Here is a 19533-nt window from a genome sequence, read left to right as displayed (position 1 = left end):
TCTCTTTATGAGCATTGTAAGATTGTAGCAGACGCATTACTAGTTACCTGCCTTCTTGAGAGAATGCTCACACAAGTACCACCTGCAGAGGCATGAGATTTGGCAGTATTTAAGGGAAAAACAGCTGCACTCTCTGGTTCTTGATGTATCAGCCTGGACCAAAACCATACACTATTTTAGGTGAACGGAGAGGTTGCTGTACAAATGTTATTAAGAAGCTCTGCTCTAAACTTGAAAGAGTATTCTCTAAGTACTAAAATGCCACAAAAAAATTACCCCCAAAAAGCCAAGCTAGCATACCTAAAGGGCTCCGCACTGCACATACCTTTCCCTATCTTTATTTCCCCTCTCCAACAGCAAAAAGGCAAGCTTTGCAGCATGCTCTGAACAAATTATTTGTGCTATTTCAGATTTTTTTAAAAAAAGCAATTAACCTCAAAGTCTAGAACCTTTCAGAAAACAATAAAAATAGAAAAACATCCCCAAAACCACCACCTTGTCAGCAGCTGTCTCCCTAGTTACACCAAAGAGCCTATTAACATGGAAATTCTTACAGTGTTTGAAATCTACAAAATCATACACAGAATTCAGCTAGGAGGAAAAGGCAATCTGTATAGGGGATATCCCTTGTTTAAGGGCAGTGAGGTTCTGTAAGTTTTTAAGATAGTTAGGAAAATAAACTAAATGTGAAAAAAATCGCATCATATCAGTAGTATCTCCTGGGTTTTGGCTGATTGTTTCTGTTTGTTGTTGTGTTTTTTTACTTTGGCTAGCAGATTTTGTGTCTGGTCACTCAGAAAAAGTCCTGTCCCCATTTAACAGTCCAGAAATGAAAGCTTAAGAGGAAAGAATACCTTTTTCACTTCTCCAATTAGAATGTTAATCCACATTCTTGAGTTTCATGTAATAAAGACTTTAATTTATATAAAAGCAATGAGATGCAAAACAACTTCACAACTCCTACAAAAGTGAAGTATAAGCAAAAATATCAATTATGACATGTACTCATAACTTTACAAAAGCATTTATCAGTTACACTGACTGCATAACTGCAGTTTTAACAACCTCTTGCAAATACATGAAGCCTACTACATATTGCCTTGTTTTACTTTGCCATCAACAGAAATCTATGTGACTCATTACCTTTTTTTTTTTAAAGGAATCTTCTACAGCAACAACAGATACAGATAATGACAGAAAAGACAGATTTATTAAAAGTATTATCAATATATTTTAAACTTATTAGAAAGAAACATTATTTACTGTGTTATTCCTATGGCTTCTACTGCTGTAACTATATTGCTGTTTATAAACTGAAAAGTTTTTAAGTCTCCTTAATACAAACAGCTGATTTACTGTATTGGGTTGTACTGTATTGGCTGCATTTCCAGAATCCAAACTATTGAGCCATCTGCACCACAACTGCTTTCCAGGCTTTGTCTTTGTCGAAGTCCTTTAAGGTATTATTGGAAACCTAAAAGCAAACAAATTTCAGACAAATGGAAGCACAAAACAAGGCTTTGGTTAAAAACTGAAGCTTGAGAAAATAAGTATCTGAGAGAAGTGAGGAGAATGTAACCGTAGATAGTTACAGTCTGAGCTTCTAAAATATCCTATACATTGTAAATTGTATATTTTTATAGATCGTATACTGTAAATCTATTATCTAAATACAATAGCGTAAACTGTATAATACTTGAGACACTTGGGTCAAAGAAACTTGGCCAAATTCCTATTCTAAACTGGTTACTTAGGACATTTTTTCAAGATCTTTGCCAAAATGTGACTAAAAGCCCAAGCATTTCAATCTCTAAACACAAGGCCAGAATTAGCCTCTTACAGTGCAACTGAAGCAAGCAAACCAAGGTCTTGCATAAGAACACAGACTCCTGAGAAGCCAGAGGGACCTACAACTTCATCTTTAACATTATTCATGTGTTTAAACACTAAAAGGTAAGCAAAAATGTGTTGCTTTTCTGGACAAAGTGCTTCTTTTAGTATTTAACTCACCTGCAGTTTTTCAGTGTCTTACGAACTAGGCATCTTGATGTAAATCACCCCCAGAATAGACCTGCTTGGCAATGCCATGACCTGTGCTCCAAAATCTGACTTGCAGCAGTGAAAGTGCTGCTGTGCTTCATCTTTTATACAGAATGTAACTCTCAGGACACAGATCCAGAAAATAAGCAACCTATGCCAAATGCCCTCAGCAGCCTGAGGGAACATAAATCCACAGCTCACATTTTACATTGCCAGCTGTATAATCATAGAATCATAGAATCATAGAATCTTAGGGGTTGGAAGGGACCTCGAAAGATCATCTAGTCCAACCCCCCTGCCAGAGCAGGGTCACCTAGAGTACATCACACAGGAAGGCGTCCAGGCGGGTTTTGAATGTCTCCAGCGAAGGAGACTCCACAACCTCTCTGGGCAGCCTGTTCCAGTGCTCTGTCACTCTTACAGTAAAAAAAATTTTCCTGATATTCATCTTAAACCTCCTATGCTCCAACTTGTATCCATTACTCCTTGTCCTATCACTGGTCATCACCGAAAAAAGCTTAACTCCATCGTCTTGACACTCACCCTTTACATATTTGTAAACATTGATGAGGTCCCCCCTCAGTCTCCTTTTCTCCAAACTAAAGAGACCCAGCTCCCTCAGCCTTTCCTCATAAGGGAGATGTTCCACTCCCTTAATCATCCTTGTGGCTCTGCGCTGGACTCTTTCAAGCACTTCCCTGTCCTTCTTGAACTGAGGGTGTCTTAATTTCAGTCCCTGTTCCCAGTGCTTTCTATCCAGTGCTGTTTCAGTGCAGATGCTCTTTCTAGAGCAGGGACTGAAGCCAGCACTCTCTTTTTAGTGCTGGTCCATGCAGTAAGCATCCAGTTAAGGTGAGGCACTCTCTCCAAAGGATACAAGGCTTTGCCCTATACAGCAGAGGTGCAGAAAGCCTAAGGACTACAGTGCTATTGCTAGGACATAGATGTAACCATAAACCTACACAGGCTGTGCCAAATCTGTATATAAAAGGATTAACTTGAGCATGTAAGCACAAGAGAGAAAAAGAGGGAAATATCAATTCTGATCTTTATCACCAACTTTGGTAGTGTAGTTAGGACATGGAGAGACCTGGGTTTCCAGGTGCCCTCTGCTCACTACACTTCATACTGTACAGCAGAAGTAGCCACTGACTCAGCTTGCCCATTGCTGTTTCTACACTCTTGGTTCTTAACTTTTGCCATTTGCAGTTTAGGGAACTTGAGAAAACTAACTCAGCTTAGTAATTCACACCCCCACAAGACTTGGAAAGGTTCAACTACATAGAGTACTCTCATTCCATAGCCCAAACCTGCTGCTAGCATTGAAGGGTTAAATCCATTCCTTCCTTACTAGATGGTTATCTATCAGAACATGGTGATGCAAGGCCCATTATCTTTTCTGTAACTTAATTCTAACATATCAACAGCAATTATGCATCTGCATCCTGTGGAGCAGGACAGTAGAACAATCATTTTATCTCAATACAATGATGAATCTCATCTGTAATTGGGAGCTCATACTACAAATAAGAACAGAACGGGGCTTTAACCTTACAACTGTTTTTCCCTTAATAGGACTTGTCACAGATTTACAGATACTGAGTCTGTCATGCCTCAGTTATCATTTAACCAACAAAATATTATCCCTTTATTACTAAATTTACCAGTGCATTAGCATCTTTACAGCTTTACAGAGCAGCTTTTAATCTGAATTCAGTAACACAAAACATTACAAATACATATTTTTAAATACAGATTTTTAAATTTTATAATGGGTATAAATACATACCTCTGTTGTTCTGTATTCCTGTTTTTTAACCTGGGATGCTGTCCACGATGAATCATGTAGTTTCATTTTTGTCTTGTAATTTACACACTGTATTACAGTTCCAATAGTAAGGCATGCCTGAATTAGCAGCATCAACATCAGAAGCAACAGAAGTACATCATAAGATTGCTGAAAATAGAGACATTATATATATTATTAACTACCTGAATAATTTTTTTTTTTTGCTGTTCCCACCCACTGAGATATGTTTCAAGATTTCATTTTTTAACTCAAATTATAATTTACAGTTTATTTCAGCATGAAGCTTCCATTGAAACTTGAGTGCCTGAGTTTGCTAAAAATAGAACAGATTGATCATTGTTAACAAAATATTATTTTGCCAAATGATTTTTTTCCTCTAGAAATAAAACAGAATTGAGGAAACTATCCTCTAAAATATAGCCTCACTGCTGGTTCTGACCTAAGCACTGTTGCAGCTGGGCCTAGGACTGGTCTTGTGCCTTGCTGGCTCTGGCCTTGCCCTGCTGACTTGAATTCCTCGCTGACCTTGGATCTGCCTCACTACTATGGACTTGTCTGGCAATCTCTGATCTATTGGCTGAACCTGGTTATCATGGCCAGACCTGCCTTTTTTTGGGCACTGCAGGACTGCATCATTCGCCAATGAGGTCACTGTTCCTGTCTGCTTTGCTGTCACCTTCTGCTCCATTGTTCACTCTCCTTTACTGAGCAGCCCACTCTTTCTGCATCCAGACAAGAGAAGCATAGCACTTTCAGGAATGCTCTGCAGGGCCACCTCAACTGCCTGGACAGTCCAGTCTTCTGTCTCCAACAGGAGGAGATACTTAAAGACAGCAAGTTAAGCCATGGCCACTTCCTGAGGCCAAACAACACGCTGTGTTCTTCCGGTATCTGAACAGGATCACATACTCAAAAGCTGGTTTTCCTGTCCCTGAGATCTCACTTTAAGACATATATATTTTCCCTCTCTTCTAAAACTACAAGACTACTCAAGGACTAGTGGGTACAAAGAGCCAAGACTCTTACTGACACTATTTTAAAACCCACAAATGGTTCTTTGAATGTCATCAGGGACTGCTAAACACTTTGATGGTAAAGCCCTAGAAAGCTCTTCAGCAATACACTGGTAACACTCCATATTGAAATGCTTTGAGATTTGCAATCTTTTTTTCTTCTCTGCCCCAGTCCTGGCTTGAATGAATCTAGGTGTAAATTTACAATCCAAACATGCCACCTGTTGGCAGACAACCTAAGAAACAGAAAAATGTGTTTTCAAGTAAAGCTAGAATCTTTAATTTATATATTACATATTTATAAAGACCTCAAGAACATAATTACATATTGCATATTACTTTTACTTTAGAATAATATCCCATTGTTTTTAATTTCAGGTGGGAACAAAATTAACATACTTCAAATTATATCATTATTTAAATAAGAATTATTTAATACTTTCTATAACATTTTATTCAATCTTTATAGACTACTATCTTGCCTTCTTATACTTCCTAATTCATTCTTGTGTTGCTACTGTAACAGGTAGTTGTTAATTTTTCAGTTGCATAAGAATACATACTTTAACAGCAGGTGGGTAATTTTTAAAGATGTCAACAACTTGCATGATGCTGAAGGATAAGTATGCAGAAGCTGTGAACAACAAAGGAGAAGTAACACTGCTAATGGCAATCAGGACCTCAACCTAAAAAATAAGAAAAGAAATAAAGTAGGAAGAAAACCAAGTTAAAACTGATTTGTGAGCCACATCTCCTTGAAGCCAGCATAACAGAAGTGTGTAGAAGTGTATAAGATTACACATACGAGACAAATGAACAGCCATCTACATCACACAGAAATACAGAAGCAATTTTTTAATAAATTAAGTTTCCTAGCCAAAACACTGTTGTTTTGTAATTAATTTTCGATTTAATATGGATGATGGGATCTTTGTTTGATTTTAAAAGTGCCTTTCATATGCAGATAAAGGAAGCAACACCCAGCTTAGACAACCAATGTAGAATTATCATTTGTTCTTCAGTTTGTATGAAATAATGAGAATTAACAGAAGATACAGCAGACTTGCCACCTAAAATAGCTATGAAAATAAATGAGTGCTTTGAAGCACATTTATTTCAATATAATAGCAGCCAAGTTTTCATTTATATATAATCCTATAGGATCAAATTTTGACTTCAGTTAGGGTCATGCATCATTACTGACTTAAATATGGTTGCATAGATAGATATTTAAGAAGACTTAACTAGTCATCTGGGACAGTCAAGGAATAAATGAGGAATTTGTTTAAAACATGTTCTAGGTCCAGTTCAACCTGAACACCTAATTTTCTTTTTCCAGAAACCACAGCTCAAAATGAAAGGAGAACAGAACAGAAAGGACCTCAGCTCAGGAGCATGAAAGCAGTTCTGGGCATACCAAGAACCTCATACATTATGTGGGTATTGCCATTTTCTTACGGTAATACCCACTCCCAAGGAACCAGTATAAAAAACCCAATACGTAGTTCTTTGAACTATTTTCTAGAATGGGTGGAATTAAGTGTCCACAGGATTTACTGGATTTCTTATCAGGAATATTGGCTTACACTTGTGCTACCTGTTACTGTCACATTTTGTAGAAGCAACTGAACACAACCGAGAAGTATGAGTAGTGCCCACTATCACAGGCAGGCTTTCTTAGCATGATTCCACACTAATGACAAAATCAAAAATTTTACACTCTTACCAGACATTTACTTGGATATTCAGCAGCTACGTGACTTGCAATAGCACTTGGGAAGCACTAAACAAAAAATCATAACAAAATAAAGATTTACCTACTTGAAAATCACACAAATTACAATTGTCACAGTGATTCCCACTAGTCACAGATCACATCCTAAATTTCCTGAAAAGATAAAACTGTATAGACTTATTATGACAGTATTAGGAATCAATTAGTCAAGTGGAGATAAAATTAATCTTAATTGAACTTGCAGTTAATGAGTATCATGTAGTAATCCTTCACATACTGAAATAAGATTATCCTCAAAACTTGACACATCTACATTAAAAAATAATTAACCTTACTGAACTTTGTGAATTCTGAATGCTTAAAAACTTATACACTTTTTCCATTTCATGCTGAGGGATCTTCCAGACATCGTAGCCATATATAAATCTAATGTTCATTGTCTTCTTTCTCAACTGGTTCAATTTATAGCAATCAGGGTAGCACAGCATCCTTTATGAATTCACTGCTCCTAGGTACAGACTAGTACTAGGAAGAAGGGTTACCAATCAGTTTCAGGCTTTTAGTATAGATTAGGCTGACAGGTTAGAAGTGATGTTATAAGGATCCTACCATGCTGAAATTAAACTCAACTTTTTATTTTGCAGCCTGAAGTATTCTAAAACCTAGGACTTGTCTGACATAACACTTCACTTCTAATAGTCTTGCTACATTACTCATTTCCATTTTACTGAACTGAGGACAGAAAATGTATCAGAAGATTTTATGAGAACCAAAGTACTGTAAGTCAAAATAGAACGAGAATATTGCATAAATATATTAAGGATATTGAAGTGCTAATTTATTTGCTAAGCAGCAATCACCAATTAGAGCCAAATAAATATTCCAGTAGAGAGAGGGGAAAATGAAAACAAAAAAATATTTGAAAAATCAGACATTGTTTTAAATTAGTACCTTCATTCTGCACTACTTACAGCAACTAAGATCCAAAAGAATGTTACTGATAAATATGGACCTGAGACTAGAACATCCATATTCAAAGCAATTATTCCACCAAATACTGATGAAATTCCAATAATCACCTCAATTACCTAAAACAAAAAAGAGCACACAAATTATTAACAGTGCGTTTGAACACCAAATATCTTATGTGCATATAGAAAGGAGCTGACTGCAAACAAAAAAAATAATAATGCATTTATGCTATTAGCTAAGCATTAGCTACGCACTCTTTTGGGGATCTAAAAGATGGCAAAACTCCAGCCAGCTTAAGTGAAAACAAGATCAGCTTCATTATACATAATTATGCTCTTATTTCTTAGCTCCAGGAAACAGCAGTTCAGTTTATATTATTTATTTTTAAGTCATTAAGTAGCCTCCTTCCTATCATACATGACAGTATCACTTATCTTGCAATATTCTAAAAGGAAACATTTTTAGATATATCTCATTTATGTCTTTATTCTTTCAGCTTTTATCAACACTGATCTCTTACTGGCTTTAAAGGATCTTATCACATAGAAAGATGAAATAACAAATTTTTTGAAGTAACAAATTTATTTAAAGAAATAAAAGAAAACAACACTTTTCTTACTGAGTATGACTTCAGAATTCGAGCAGGAAAGCTGACATTGCTCAAAACAATGGTGCTGTCATACGCAGTATTCTAGAGGGGAATAAAAAATCATGATAAAAAAATACACTAAGCAATACATTTCTTTCTAGCATTTTTACAACTTGTTACAGATCCTAGCAGTGGCATGCAGTGCTTGTTTGTCCCATCAGAGCTGACAGAGAGACACTGTGGTGTTTGCCAGTGTCAGATCACATCAATCACATTAATAAAAATGAGGTAGTCCCAGATGAGCTGTTATGCAACCACTGTTGAACAATGAATACGGTCATCTAGTCTTCCCTTTCCACCTTCAAAATATGTCCTTTCTTCCTGAGCCTTCAGATTTTACTGGTGAGGATAAACAGTAACTGAAAGAGGACAGTACACTACACAACTTTATCTAGCAAGCAGTACTTCAACAGGAACACAAAATGGCATAGCACATTTGCTTCATTATTAACTAGAAGATGTACTACTGTAGAAAAACAAGGATGGGATCTGGGAGAGCACTTGTGACTGAAGAAACTTTTATCTATAGTCCCAAGTCCAGAAGCCAATAATCCTCGTCCAGATTATACCAAACTGGTATACATGACAAATTACTTTGTCCACCTCAGGCTCCAAAAAGGCATTGCTTGCATACATAAAAGTCACAGTATTGTCATCTTTTATACATCATTAAGTTTTGTTCTACATAAAACACTTGCCATGCCTGATTGTGCTGTATAATTCCAGTAGGTCATTTTGCAGAGGGACCACTGTGCTCTTAAAGAGGCTATTACTGTTTAGTATGGTACTTTATTATTCAAATCTAGTTTTACCATGTACTCTGAAATTATATACTCAAGTAATCCATGCCTTGTCAACATATCACAGGAAAAGTCCAATACTTTTTAACAAGAGATGCTTTTAGTCCTTAACAGTACCTACTTGCTTTCTCATACAGCAGTCTTCAGTGGATCTAGCTGAAATGATCACAGTAGTTGCCATGAAGATTTCCAGCAGAATAAGTAGAATCAAGTTGAAATTTATCTGTCAGTAAAATCCCAGACATAAATGAGTTACATCTTCCCTACTAAAAATAAAGGAGAGGGTGGGATCTAACAGGATCCAGTAGTCTGTTTTCTGTGACATTTAGAAATATCTATTAATTAGATACTTTGTTAACCATTTTCTTGGTTCTTTGTGATTTTCTAGGACAACACTTAGCTGTTGAGATAATACTTAGAATGCCTAACATAAGAAAGAAATATTTATTTCATCTAGACAAATATTCTGCCTGAAGATTTCATCACTGTCTTCCAGAAGAGGACTTAATGACAAGTGGGTACATTTGCATTTTGCAGGACCTCTCATGTGAAACCAGAACACTGCAGCAACTCATGGAAGATTCACTGGAACAGAAAGAGGACAAACAACAGCATGCCTGACTAGTCCAACGCCTAGGGCAAAGGACTAGGGGGGAGAGAAGGAAGGCCAAAGGCTCCCAACCCCTATGCTGCAATCCAGTGTGATATGGTGTTTAACGCTGGATGTAAAGAATCCTGGCCCTGTGCTCTACCTAGTGTTAGTAATGCACAGAGGAACACTCTTCATGGTTTCACAGCTCTCACAGGTCTAACAGACTACATTACTGTGCAAAAATATGGATGCTGCCATTCCTTCTGCCATTGCTCATCTTCAAGAGATTAATAAGTGAATGTAATAATGAACATCTATCTTTGGTTCCTTACTATCTCATGAACAGAGGTAGATGAACAGCCTACTCTACATGGGCTGAATAATTTTCTAGAGGCACACAAGTTGGACAGAGTGCATCTCCTTTTCTTGTCTTCAAAAGTACCATGTTCTTCCACCAGCAGTACAAGAAGACATTTGGTGGTCAGGCTCTTGGGCAAAGAACCAAAAGCTGAGGAAGAACTGACTCCTTCAGAACCTACAGAAGAGCTGTCAAACATGTGGCCTGCAAGACAATTTAACCCAGCCTGTAAATTCCCATTATTTGGATGTGTTTTGACATGTAGTGCTAGTACTGACATGGGCTGACAAGGCTACACCATAGAGTGCAATGCCAAGTAGACAAAGAAGCTTAAGTCCAGAAGCACCGTAACTACACTGAAGGACTAGCTCATACAGTGCTACCTTTAAGGAGTAAATAACAGAAATTGAAAAAGTTGCAGTAAATATATTAGAATTTTTAACCTTTATCTTTCCAGTATTTTTTTTTCTGATAGGACATGTCTAGAGTATCAGATAGTGCTTTGTATTCTTAAAATCAGTGCAGCACTCCTAGACCTAAGTGAAAATCTCTGAACTCCATTTTTTGGAGTTTGGGTGGGGTTTTTTGGGTCTTGTTTTTTCAAACAGAAATAAAGCTAAAGTTAGAACCAAGTATTTTTATACCATCTATAACAATGGGAAATTCAATGTTAGATTTGTAAGCACTCAAGAAAATGACAGCTACCACAGTACATAAAAATCTATAACCAGATGCAAAGCACCAAGTAACCTTTGCCCCTAATCCTCTTGCATGACTAAGGAACATGCAAGTGCAACCAGGAAGAAAGTAGCAGATTAGCACAAACTTAGTTACATTTGCTCTGAACCTGCACCAGGTATTAAAAATAGGGTTCACTGATACAGTACGAAAGGGTTGAATTCATTCCAAGAGTAAATAATTTAAAATTCAATATAATTGCTTAAATGTGTATTTTTAACACAATTTAAGATACCCTACAGATGTTTGAAGACATCTGCACGAGTCTGACAAATAATGCCTAAAGGAGACTGATGCCCTCCTGCACCAGCAGCTGGAATGAGGCAGAACAAGCCAGCACATACCTCATGGAGACTCAGGCTTATGGTTGGGCAGCCAAATCAAGCTCCTACACTCCAGTATCTGTGTGCACTCACATTGCCTAGGCTTCCTGCCAGGGGAAATCCAGTCTATACAGAGGTGGGGTTCAGTTACACTGGCTGACAGTGCCATTTGAAGTTTTTTTTCTGAAGCTTATTGAACATGCCCCATCCCTGGAGATTTTTAAGACCAGGCTGGACAAGGGTTTGTGCAACATGGTCTAGTGGTAGGGTTCACTGCTCATGGCAGGGAGGTTGAAACTAGATGATCTTTAAGGTCCCTTCCAACCTTAATGATTCTATGATTCTATGAAAAGGGATGTTTGACACAGGACTGATGTGAGACTCTCCTCTCACTTATCCAGAGCAGAAGCAGAAGTCAGGCAAACTATCTCACAGCATACTTAAAATGTGTTCCAAGTTCAGGCCACAGAATCCTTCCTGAGCCATGTATACTGAGGCAAACAAGACTGTGCTGCAGGGTTCCAGTAATTGGATTATCTCAACTATGATGGAGGTACAGACACCCAACTGTCAAGGAGGCAACAGACATATATACTCAACTTGGAGTTAATCTGAATCTTGTCCAAGATCTGAACCCTTCAGTTGCAGTGGTCAGCACACACAACATTCCACTCATTTTTGTCCATCAGGTCTCTTACCCTGAGAGCTATCCATTAAAGAATATCCAGGAAAGGATTATACTTAACTTAATGATGAAATGTCCTAGAAGGAGCACTGTTTGGGACACCTCATTTCAGTACAGTTCAACCCTAAAAATTGGCTAATCTACAGGTGAGCTATTAATTCATTCTCAGTTTTCTCTTCTGGCCCTGCTCTTTCAAAAAACAAACAAAAAAAAACAACAAAAAAAAACCACACCACAAACCAAAACTTGCTACAGTCAACAGAAAAAATAATGTCAGTTGACCAAACTGGATCACATTTAAAGATCTAATTCCTGGTTTTGCACTTTGAATACAAGAAGATAGGAAAGTAATTTTCATATTAATCTCCTCTAATTAATCATACTGTTCATCTTTTAGCCATATACATTTTCATCTCTAATATCAATTTTCCAGTCATCTTACTCAAGAAAAGTAAAGTTACTGCTAGATAATCTCTCCCCTCCCCCCCCCCCTCTTTTTTAAACAAAGATTGACATAGCATTATTCATTAGTAAGTGTTTTAGTAACTTACATTTATAGCTGAAGGATTGAGGACAAGTTTGCATCCAAACCAAATTAAACACGTTGTTGTAACAGCAAATGTAGAGACAAACAGAATCTGAAAATTTGGTATCTGAAAAACATTTTCAGAAAGGGTTTCTCTTTCATTTTAACCACAGGAAAATATATATATATGTATAATTGCCAATAAAAATCTTGTACTTACCACATTAATTTTATTCCTTGCTATAGCAAAGCTCACAACTGCTGAAGGAATACACTGGGAAAATTAAAAGAGAAGACTAGTGGGATATTCTGCAGAAATAATTTTATCTTTCTTTCTATACATGTATTTTATTTGGTCTGAATTCCCATTTCAGTTAAGTTAAACAGAAGATTAGAAACTCTAAGGAAAGCCTTTTGCTCTTGTCTGAGCTCATTAACTACAACTGGTATCTGAGGATTACAAGAGGTGTACATAATGCCTTCCATATCCCTCAGTTTTGATCAGCTAACCAGCACAATGTGACGAGTAAAGGAAAGAAAGAAAGCCTTTCATAAGGCATAACATTTCTTCGTTAGCTTAAATTAACTCTTGAAGGCATAAGATCCTTGAGCAGGAAAATAAAAACACTGCTACTTCCAAATTGGCCCTCCACATTCTCTTAAACAAAGTCATGGTTGTGTAAACTAAAGTTTGGTCAGTTTCAACATAAATTTGAAGAACTTGGTAAAATCTGCCCTGTTGACTTAAGCCAAACTTCAAGAATTGTGCCTAGGATCTCTGCTATGTTCAATTATCAAGCTGCAAAAATAACAATGACAGAACAGAACCCTCTCAGGAACAAAGCAAGTACATCAGATTCATCTTATGTGCACAATCTGAAGTGTAGATTAAGCATATACCACACAATAAACCAAATATGAGTCCCTCAAAATATAGTAAAAAATACTGGACTTTGGAAAACTTCAGACATCTTTAATATGTATTTTACTGATAAAGTAATATATAAGAGAACTTTTTTGTCTGCTTCAGTACTTGAATATTATGACAAAATACACTGAAAAAATAGTAATTTGAAATACAATCTGAAATAAATTCTGATAACATTTACCCAGGAAATTATCCAAATACAGAAATATACAAACTTCCTCAAAATCAAGCACAGAAAAACTGTTCATGCAGGTAACTAACTACTGCATGTCAGCAGTGAGCAGGTTACCCAAAATGGAAGCACAAAGCAGTGGTCTTTAGTACAATTGCTATTCCCTTAATCATGGGACAAAAATCCATTTAAATAACTGTTAAATAGAATTAAACCTTCCATGAAGAAAGTTCGTAGTAAACAGAGTAAGTAGCAAAAAGACAAACCTACAAAAATTATTTATTACTGATTTTGCTGTCAAATTACCACAGCAAATAATTGAGAATGCTTACTGAACCTGCTGCACAACGTAAGTAATCCATTTCAGATGGAAAAATATTTCCCAGATAAAGTGAAAAACCAGAAGTCATAAGGAGGCAAGTCTGCAAAGTAACAAATAGAACAAAATAATATTAATAAAACTATTTTTAAAGCAACTAGTCAGATATAAATCACTAATTTGTTTCAAATTAAGCTGATCAACATTAAGTAATGCAGTCTTTGTGTGAATGAGCTTGAAGCAAAATATCAAAGCATGCTGAGTTCTGAAGATGTGTTGCTCATTAACAAGACTTAATACTAAACAATATAATAATGTTTGAATCAAGCATTGTGCCCTGACTTGGCAAATACCTGATAAAATCCTCAAAAGGTAATCACAGTGCTCAGTGACAAATATGTTTCAGAAACCTCAACTAAGCCTCTATTTTGCATTCTCTGCTTGGCTCCACCAGATTTCATTATGCATGTGGGCAGCTGGGCAATTACCAACTAGGACAGAGTAACAAAAATAATTCTAGGATACACTGATGAAGATTCTTCCACCTATACTCCTGTCTCTAAAATCTCTTCCTGCTTTGGTCCAGTGGCACATCCATAAATACTTGACTCCTCCTCTTCCCTTGCTAACCTGTTTATTTCATAATTATCAGTTAAACCCTCAGGAATAACTTATTTGCAATCTACTAACATTTTTTCTTTTGGCTTGTCATGTCTCAGAGTTGGTATTTCTTTGAAGGGGCCGGGGAAGATAAGAGACAGAACGGCTCTCCTGTTTTGACTGGGCTTTTTTTTTTCATGTTACAAAATCATGGGGATCTTTAAAAAGTCCTTGTTGAAAAAACAACAGAAAATAAGGCAGACATACATGTCTGTAAGCACAAACAGAGAGAATTCTGGCAAACTGGAAGACAGTATTTATAGAACACAATTTGAAATAGTGCTTGAGGCATATTGAATTGTTCCTGCACAAGAAGAGCCTACACTAGCAGCCACTGTGATGTCACTGTACAGTTTCCAGCTGCTTCCTGAAGTATACAGTTCTGTTCACTATGACTTCTGTTGCTCAGCATACAGACATTCCTTTCTGGACACTGCCTTTCAGAAGAGTTGAGTGAAATTAACCACTATAATACCTGGGAGAAAAATCTAATTGGAATTTATTGGATTAGTTTATTAATAAAATTGCATTTTCATTTATCCATAAAACTCATGCTTCTGTGCAATATGGCTTTGCAAATGCTTGTTACACATTAGTATCTCCAATCACTCACAGCAACTCAGTAAATGGGAAAAAAATCTAATTAATTGTTAAAAAGCTCAACTTTCTTTGAGAAAATTTAATGCAAAGAAAGGCAGCTCTTCTTTTGCTCTCTTGTTATGTAACAGTACATCTGAAAGGAAATCCAAGTTTCACAGATTGTCAGAAAGGAAAAAATGTTCAGCTGTTTCCAGAAAAATATTTTTATTCACCGTGCAAAATTAGCTAACTACTGTATTAATGGTGAAACATTTTTAGCTCAAAAAAAATTACTCTTCAAAACGCATAAGCTGACAGAAAATCTCCAATTCTAATTGCTATAATGAACTTTAATTAACTTTATTCAGAACATGAAGAAGCGTATTATGTACTGGCAAGATCAGTGTCCTATGATTCTAGCAGTGATACAAAAATTCCAATCACTCAGACATTCACATAAGAAACAGAAGTATATACTTTACTGTAAGAAGATTCTACCAAATAACTACATGACTATTGAACCCTGAAATATGAATGTGACACTAAAATCCTATATATACTTTTTATGCCAAAAATGCTATCATGGCAAGTGAAGTACTTTTAACAGTTAAAAACATGTTAAAAGAATGCATATGATCAAGATACTTACATCCTTTGCCAAAAAGTTATTATGTACATAGAGGTTGATATTTACCACTACCACACTCTGTTTGTGCTATATAATTAATTTTAAAGATAAAAATCAGACTGCATGTAGCATCTTTGATTAGTGCATCATTATCTAAATACCATTAACCACGTAAATGTTACATTCTGAATTTGCTAACTATGTTCTTTTCTGTATATATTTACATCCAATAGGAACAGTGATGGAACTGAGAGTCCCCAAAACTATGTGAAACTGAACAGATTACTAGGCACTGTGACCTCACCTACATTTTTCAATTTTGTGTCATCTTAAGTACTTACTCCCATCAGCAGAGAAAAGATCCATGTTCTGTAACTAAAGCAAGGATGCAGCCTTTTTGACAGCTGAAGGTCACTTGATTTGATATCTGGTATATAATTTCCATTCTCTTGTTTTCCTCGCTCCAAAGTTGGCATCCTGTCATAGCTAAATTCTTCTCTGTAACCTTCTTCCCTAGTCATAACACTTCACAAAGGAAATTAAGTAATAATAATAATAATAATAATGGAAATGCAAATGATGAAGAAAGATGAATAATATAATTTAGATCCTTCACATACTCACATCAGTGCTCAACTAGGTTTTTGCCTATTTAAGATAAAATAAATAAAAGCAGCATTTAGTAATGAGCTGTATTTACATTTCAAAATATGTAAGCATTCTAACAACCTACTTGCATGAAGTAAGTAAATTACATCCCATAGCCACAGCTCCTAATAACAGAGTATAAATACCAACAAAAGGGAAGTTTTTGTATCTATCATATCTCAACAAACTTTTATTTCTAGACCTAAGACCCATTTTTGGAAGTGTTTATTTCAAGGGTAACTCTGTAGCCAAAGCTTTTCATTTTTTTCCTTTTTTTTTTTTAAACTCTAAGACAGAAAATATATTTAAACATGTTTAGCTATTAACTTGTATTTTATTTCAACACTTCTTATCAGGTATCTAAAATTACAGACTTTACTGTGAATCCAGTGAACTCATATATTCACAATAGCTCAATTATAGCAAACATTTTCTAATTTACCCAGTATCAATCATTTTTCATGGTCACTTCCCCCTTTTTTGACCATCTCACTGCTTGCCAACCTGTTCAAATACCCTGAGGTGTATCTTAAATTAGAACTAAGCTACCGCAGATTTTTCAACAGTTAAAACCTTCATGCTTACCTTCAACTGAAAAGTTAACTGTCAGTTTAAAACAGTCTTGTGAACACAGCTGCCTGTATACTTTGTGGTACTCTCACCGCTCAGTGAGTCATGCCGGCTTTGAAAAGTTCTCCCTTATACTTTGGCTTTCAACAACGTCTATTCAGATATGGAACAAAAGCACAGCAAAAACTTCAGTTAAGCCAGGGAACAGGAAAATGCCTCCTGAATTTTAATTAACAGAACACACTAGAAAATGACTGTACTACATTCTCATAGGGCTCTTTCCAAATCAGAACAACACATTTAAAAAGTTTCAAGTCTCATTTTTATTTGAGTACTGCCCCTTACTTAGCATCTTAAATAAAACCTCCCTCACGATTTACCACTTTTAGTTATTATAATAGCCAGTGATAACAATATTGAACAATATGGTTCTTGTTTCAAATGAGTAGAAGCTACTCACGATGCAGTATTCTCACAGAATGAATTACAGATAAAAATCAAGTATTCAAGTATCCCAAGAAGTTGGGAAGTTAGAAAGAGGACAGAAATCTATCAAGAATATTATCTTCACTGTAGAACTCTTCTTTATCTTTTCTTACTAATCCTAGTGTTCAGATAAACCCTGCACACTTCAGTAGTGCTGACATTCATACTTAAGAGAACACCATGATGACTAAACAATATATTTTAAATCTAGCAGGCAGCAGTGACATGCAATGGCCAGCGTACATTGGATCCAGTCCTCCTGCTTATTAGGCAATGAAAAAAAAAAAGAAAAAAAGAATGCTTTTATCCTGAAGATGCTGGCAACTTGACAGCTACAGCAATGACAGGGTCTTTTGTATAAACTTGAAACACTGTTGTAACCAAGACACAATTAAATCTGCAGTGCTCTGAAGGGCATCACCTTTAAAGGATGCTAGAAAAAATTTAGAACTACTTCTCAATTTGTACAAACTGTAGATTTTGCTCTTCTCATCATGTTAGTCAATGCTGAAGAATATTAAAGTGTTACAGTTGTTTTAATATACTGAAACATGGAAATTAATACACCATACACAACACTAGAACACAGCTGTAAACTGTGTTAGAAAAGGGGAAGAAAAAAGACTGTAGCCAAGAAAAAGTGTCTTAAGTAATTAAGCCCTTCTGTTCATGGAAGAAACACCATGCAATACTTCCATTATCTTTTCAAAGCCTACAGGTTAATGGAAAATGGGTAACATATCTTTTTCAAGAAATGCTAGGTGCCAGTTTAACATATATTACCACAGATATAAAACAGGATCATAGTTTACCCCTTTTGACCAATTGAGGGAGATCAACTTATTCTTACACGAAATTGGTAATATATTCAATTATTTAATTGATCTAATTTATTTGAATAAAAATAATTTATTAAGTCCTGCACCACAGAACAGAGCAGGGCTCAAACTCTATAAATTTCTGTTCACAATTCCAAGTGTTTCAGCCAGCATCTTATCTGAAAGCTCCGTCTCTTAAGCATGAGCTTTTGCTGGTTATGCTGAAATTCCTTTTGCCCCCTTTCCTATGCACTTCTCAGTATTTGCTATTATCCTTTTTGCCCAGAAGTTCACCACACAATTACTGTACCCTCTGCATTTGACATCAGTGTCAACAAAAAACACTTAAACTTCACAGTTCAGTTTCTACTCTAAAAAATTTCTAGGGCCCTTATTTTAGTTTCCCTCAGTTTCCTGTTCCTGATACCATATTAAGTCTTGGGTCATTTTTGTGTATACACAACTACAATGCAAGATTTTGCAGCTAGAGCTCAAGTCCTAGGCCAAGACCTTACAATGCTCAGTAAGGTACAAAGCTGCTGTACAAAGATTCCTCCCGATTCTAAAGGGTGCATAGGAGACCTGCACAGAGACTGCAAGAAACCTAATGACACCAGCAGAATATTACAGGCTTCTGGAAAAGATTTATAAATTATGTTTTTATTCTAAGTTAGGCCAAAAGATGTCAAGCTATGACAAACAAATCAAATCAAATCACAAGAGGCTATGAAGAACTACTTACTTCCACCGCTGAAATGACCACTGCAGATACGAGGTCATTTGCCAGGGCTGTGCCACATGAGCATCCCCCACAGTAACCACAAAAAACAGATTGACAATTATAACTGATCTACCAAAAGACAATATGATTAAAAGGCACATAAACTTGTCATAGTCCTACTTTTGTATCAGTAATTTATAAAAATGTCATTCTGCCCGAGAACAGTTTCCCTAGCACTGAACTCAGGCTCATGCCCATGTTCCCAAAACTGAATGCCAAAGAACACAGCCCCTAAAGCTCTGTTGAGATTTATTTTTATCATGCTGACTAACTCTTCCTTTTTCTAGTGAGTTTGTATTAGTTACACTACCTATGCATTCTTTCACACAATGTTTAATTGTATTATTTTAATTTGTTAGCTGTATTCTTTGTTCAGCATTTTCAGCTCTTTTAAGTGTTTTGGTCCTCTGGAGTTGATTCCCCAGTCCTTGTTGCCTAGCTCATGCCTTGGGGCATGTACTAAACCAAGAGAAAAATGTAGGCCTAACAGCTTCAAAGGGATGTCTTGCTCCCCTGGTATAATATAAACTTCTTTGGATTTAGTCCTTCACATGAATCATCATCTGCAAAGTTTAAACTGGTTTGATCAGTATATATACTACCCATTGTATGCTATTACAATACAAAATACTTCTAGTTTTATGGATGTCATAAATGCATCGTGTTAGTATTTGAATTGAATGAAGGTTTTTTTTTCCTGCCT

The 19533-nt window shown here is 36.1% G+C and overlaps 1 protein-coding gene across 2 annotated transcripts; it reads right to left on the bottom strand.

The window, feature by feature from the left end:
• Positions 1–892: 892 nt before the first annotated feature.
• Positions 893–18875, bottom strand: MLC1 (modulator of VRAC current 1). 2 transcript variants are annotated; one of them, XM_051609200.1, is made up of 13 exons: positions 18792–18875; positions 16761–16898; positions 15869–16052; positions 13674–13763; positions 12462–12515; positions 12267–12368; positions 9141–9242; positions 8190–8261; positions 7570–7686; positions 6590–6646; positions 5427–5549; positions 3830–3997; positions 893–1474 (listed from the first exon to the last, which is right to left on the bottom strand). In XM_051609200.1, the coding sequence occupies exons 3-13, from the start codon at positions 16046–16048 to the stop codon at positions 1400–1402; spliced, it is 1140 nt and encodes a 379-aa protein (XP_051465160.1). In that variant the 5' UTR covers positions 16049–16052; positions 16761–16898; positions 18792–18875; the 3' UTR covers positions 893–1399. The 2 variants fall into 2 exon arrangements, with proteins under 2 accessions (XP_051465160.1, XP_051465169.1); XM_051609209.1 differs by lacking the exons at positions 16761–16898; positions 18792–18875 and adding an exon at positions 16152–16166.
• Between the last annotated feature and the right edge of the window lie 658 nt (positions 18876–19533).

Source organism: Apus apus, chromosome 1 (genome assembly GCF_020740795.1).
Source record: "Apus apus isolate bApuApu2 chromosome 1, bApuApu2.pri.cur, whole genome shotgun sequence".
NCBI classification, from domain to species: Eukaryota; Metazoa; Chordata; class Aves; order Apodiformes; family Apodidae; genus Apus; species Apus apus.
Note: the sequence above shows the minus strand (reverse complement) of the source record. Positions and strands in the feature narration are given on the sequence as shown.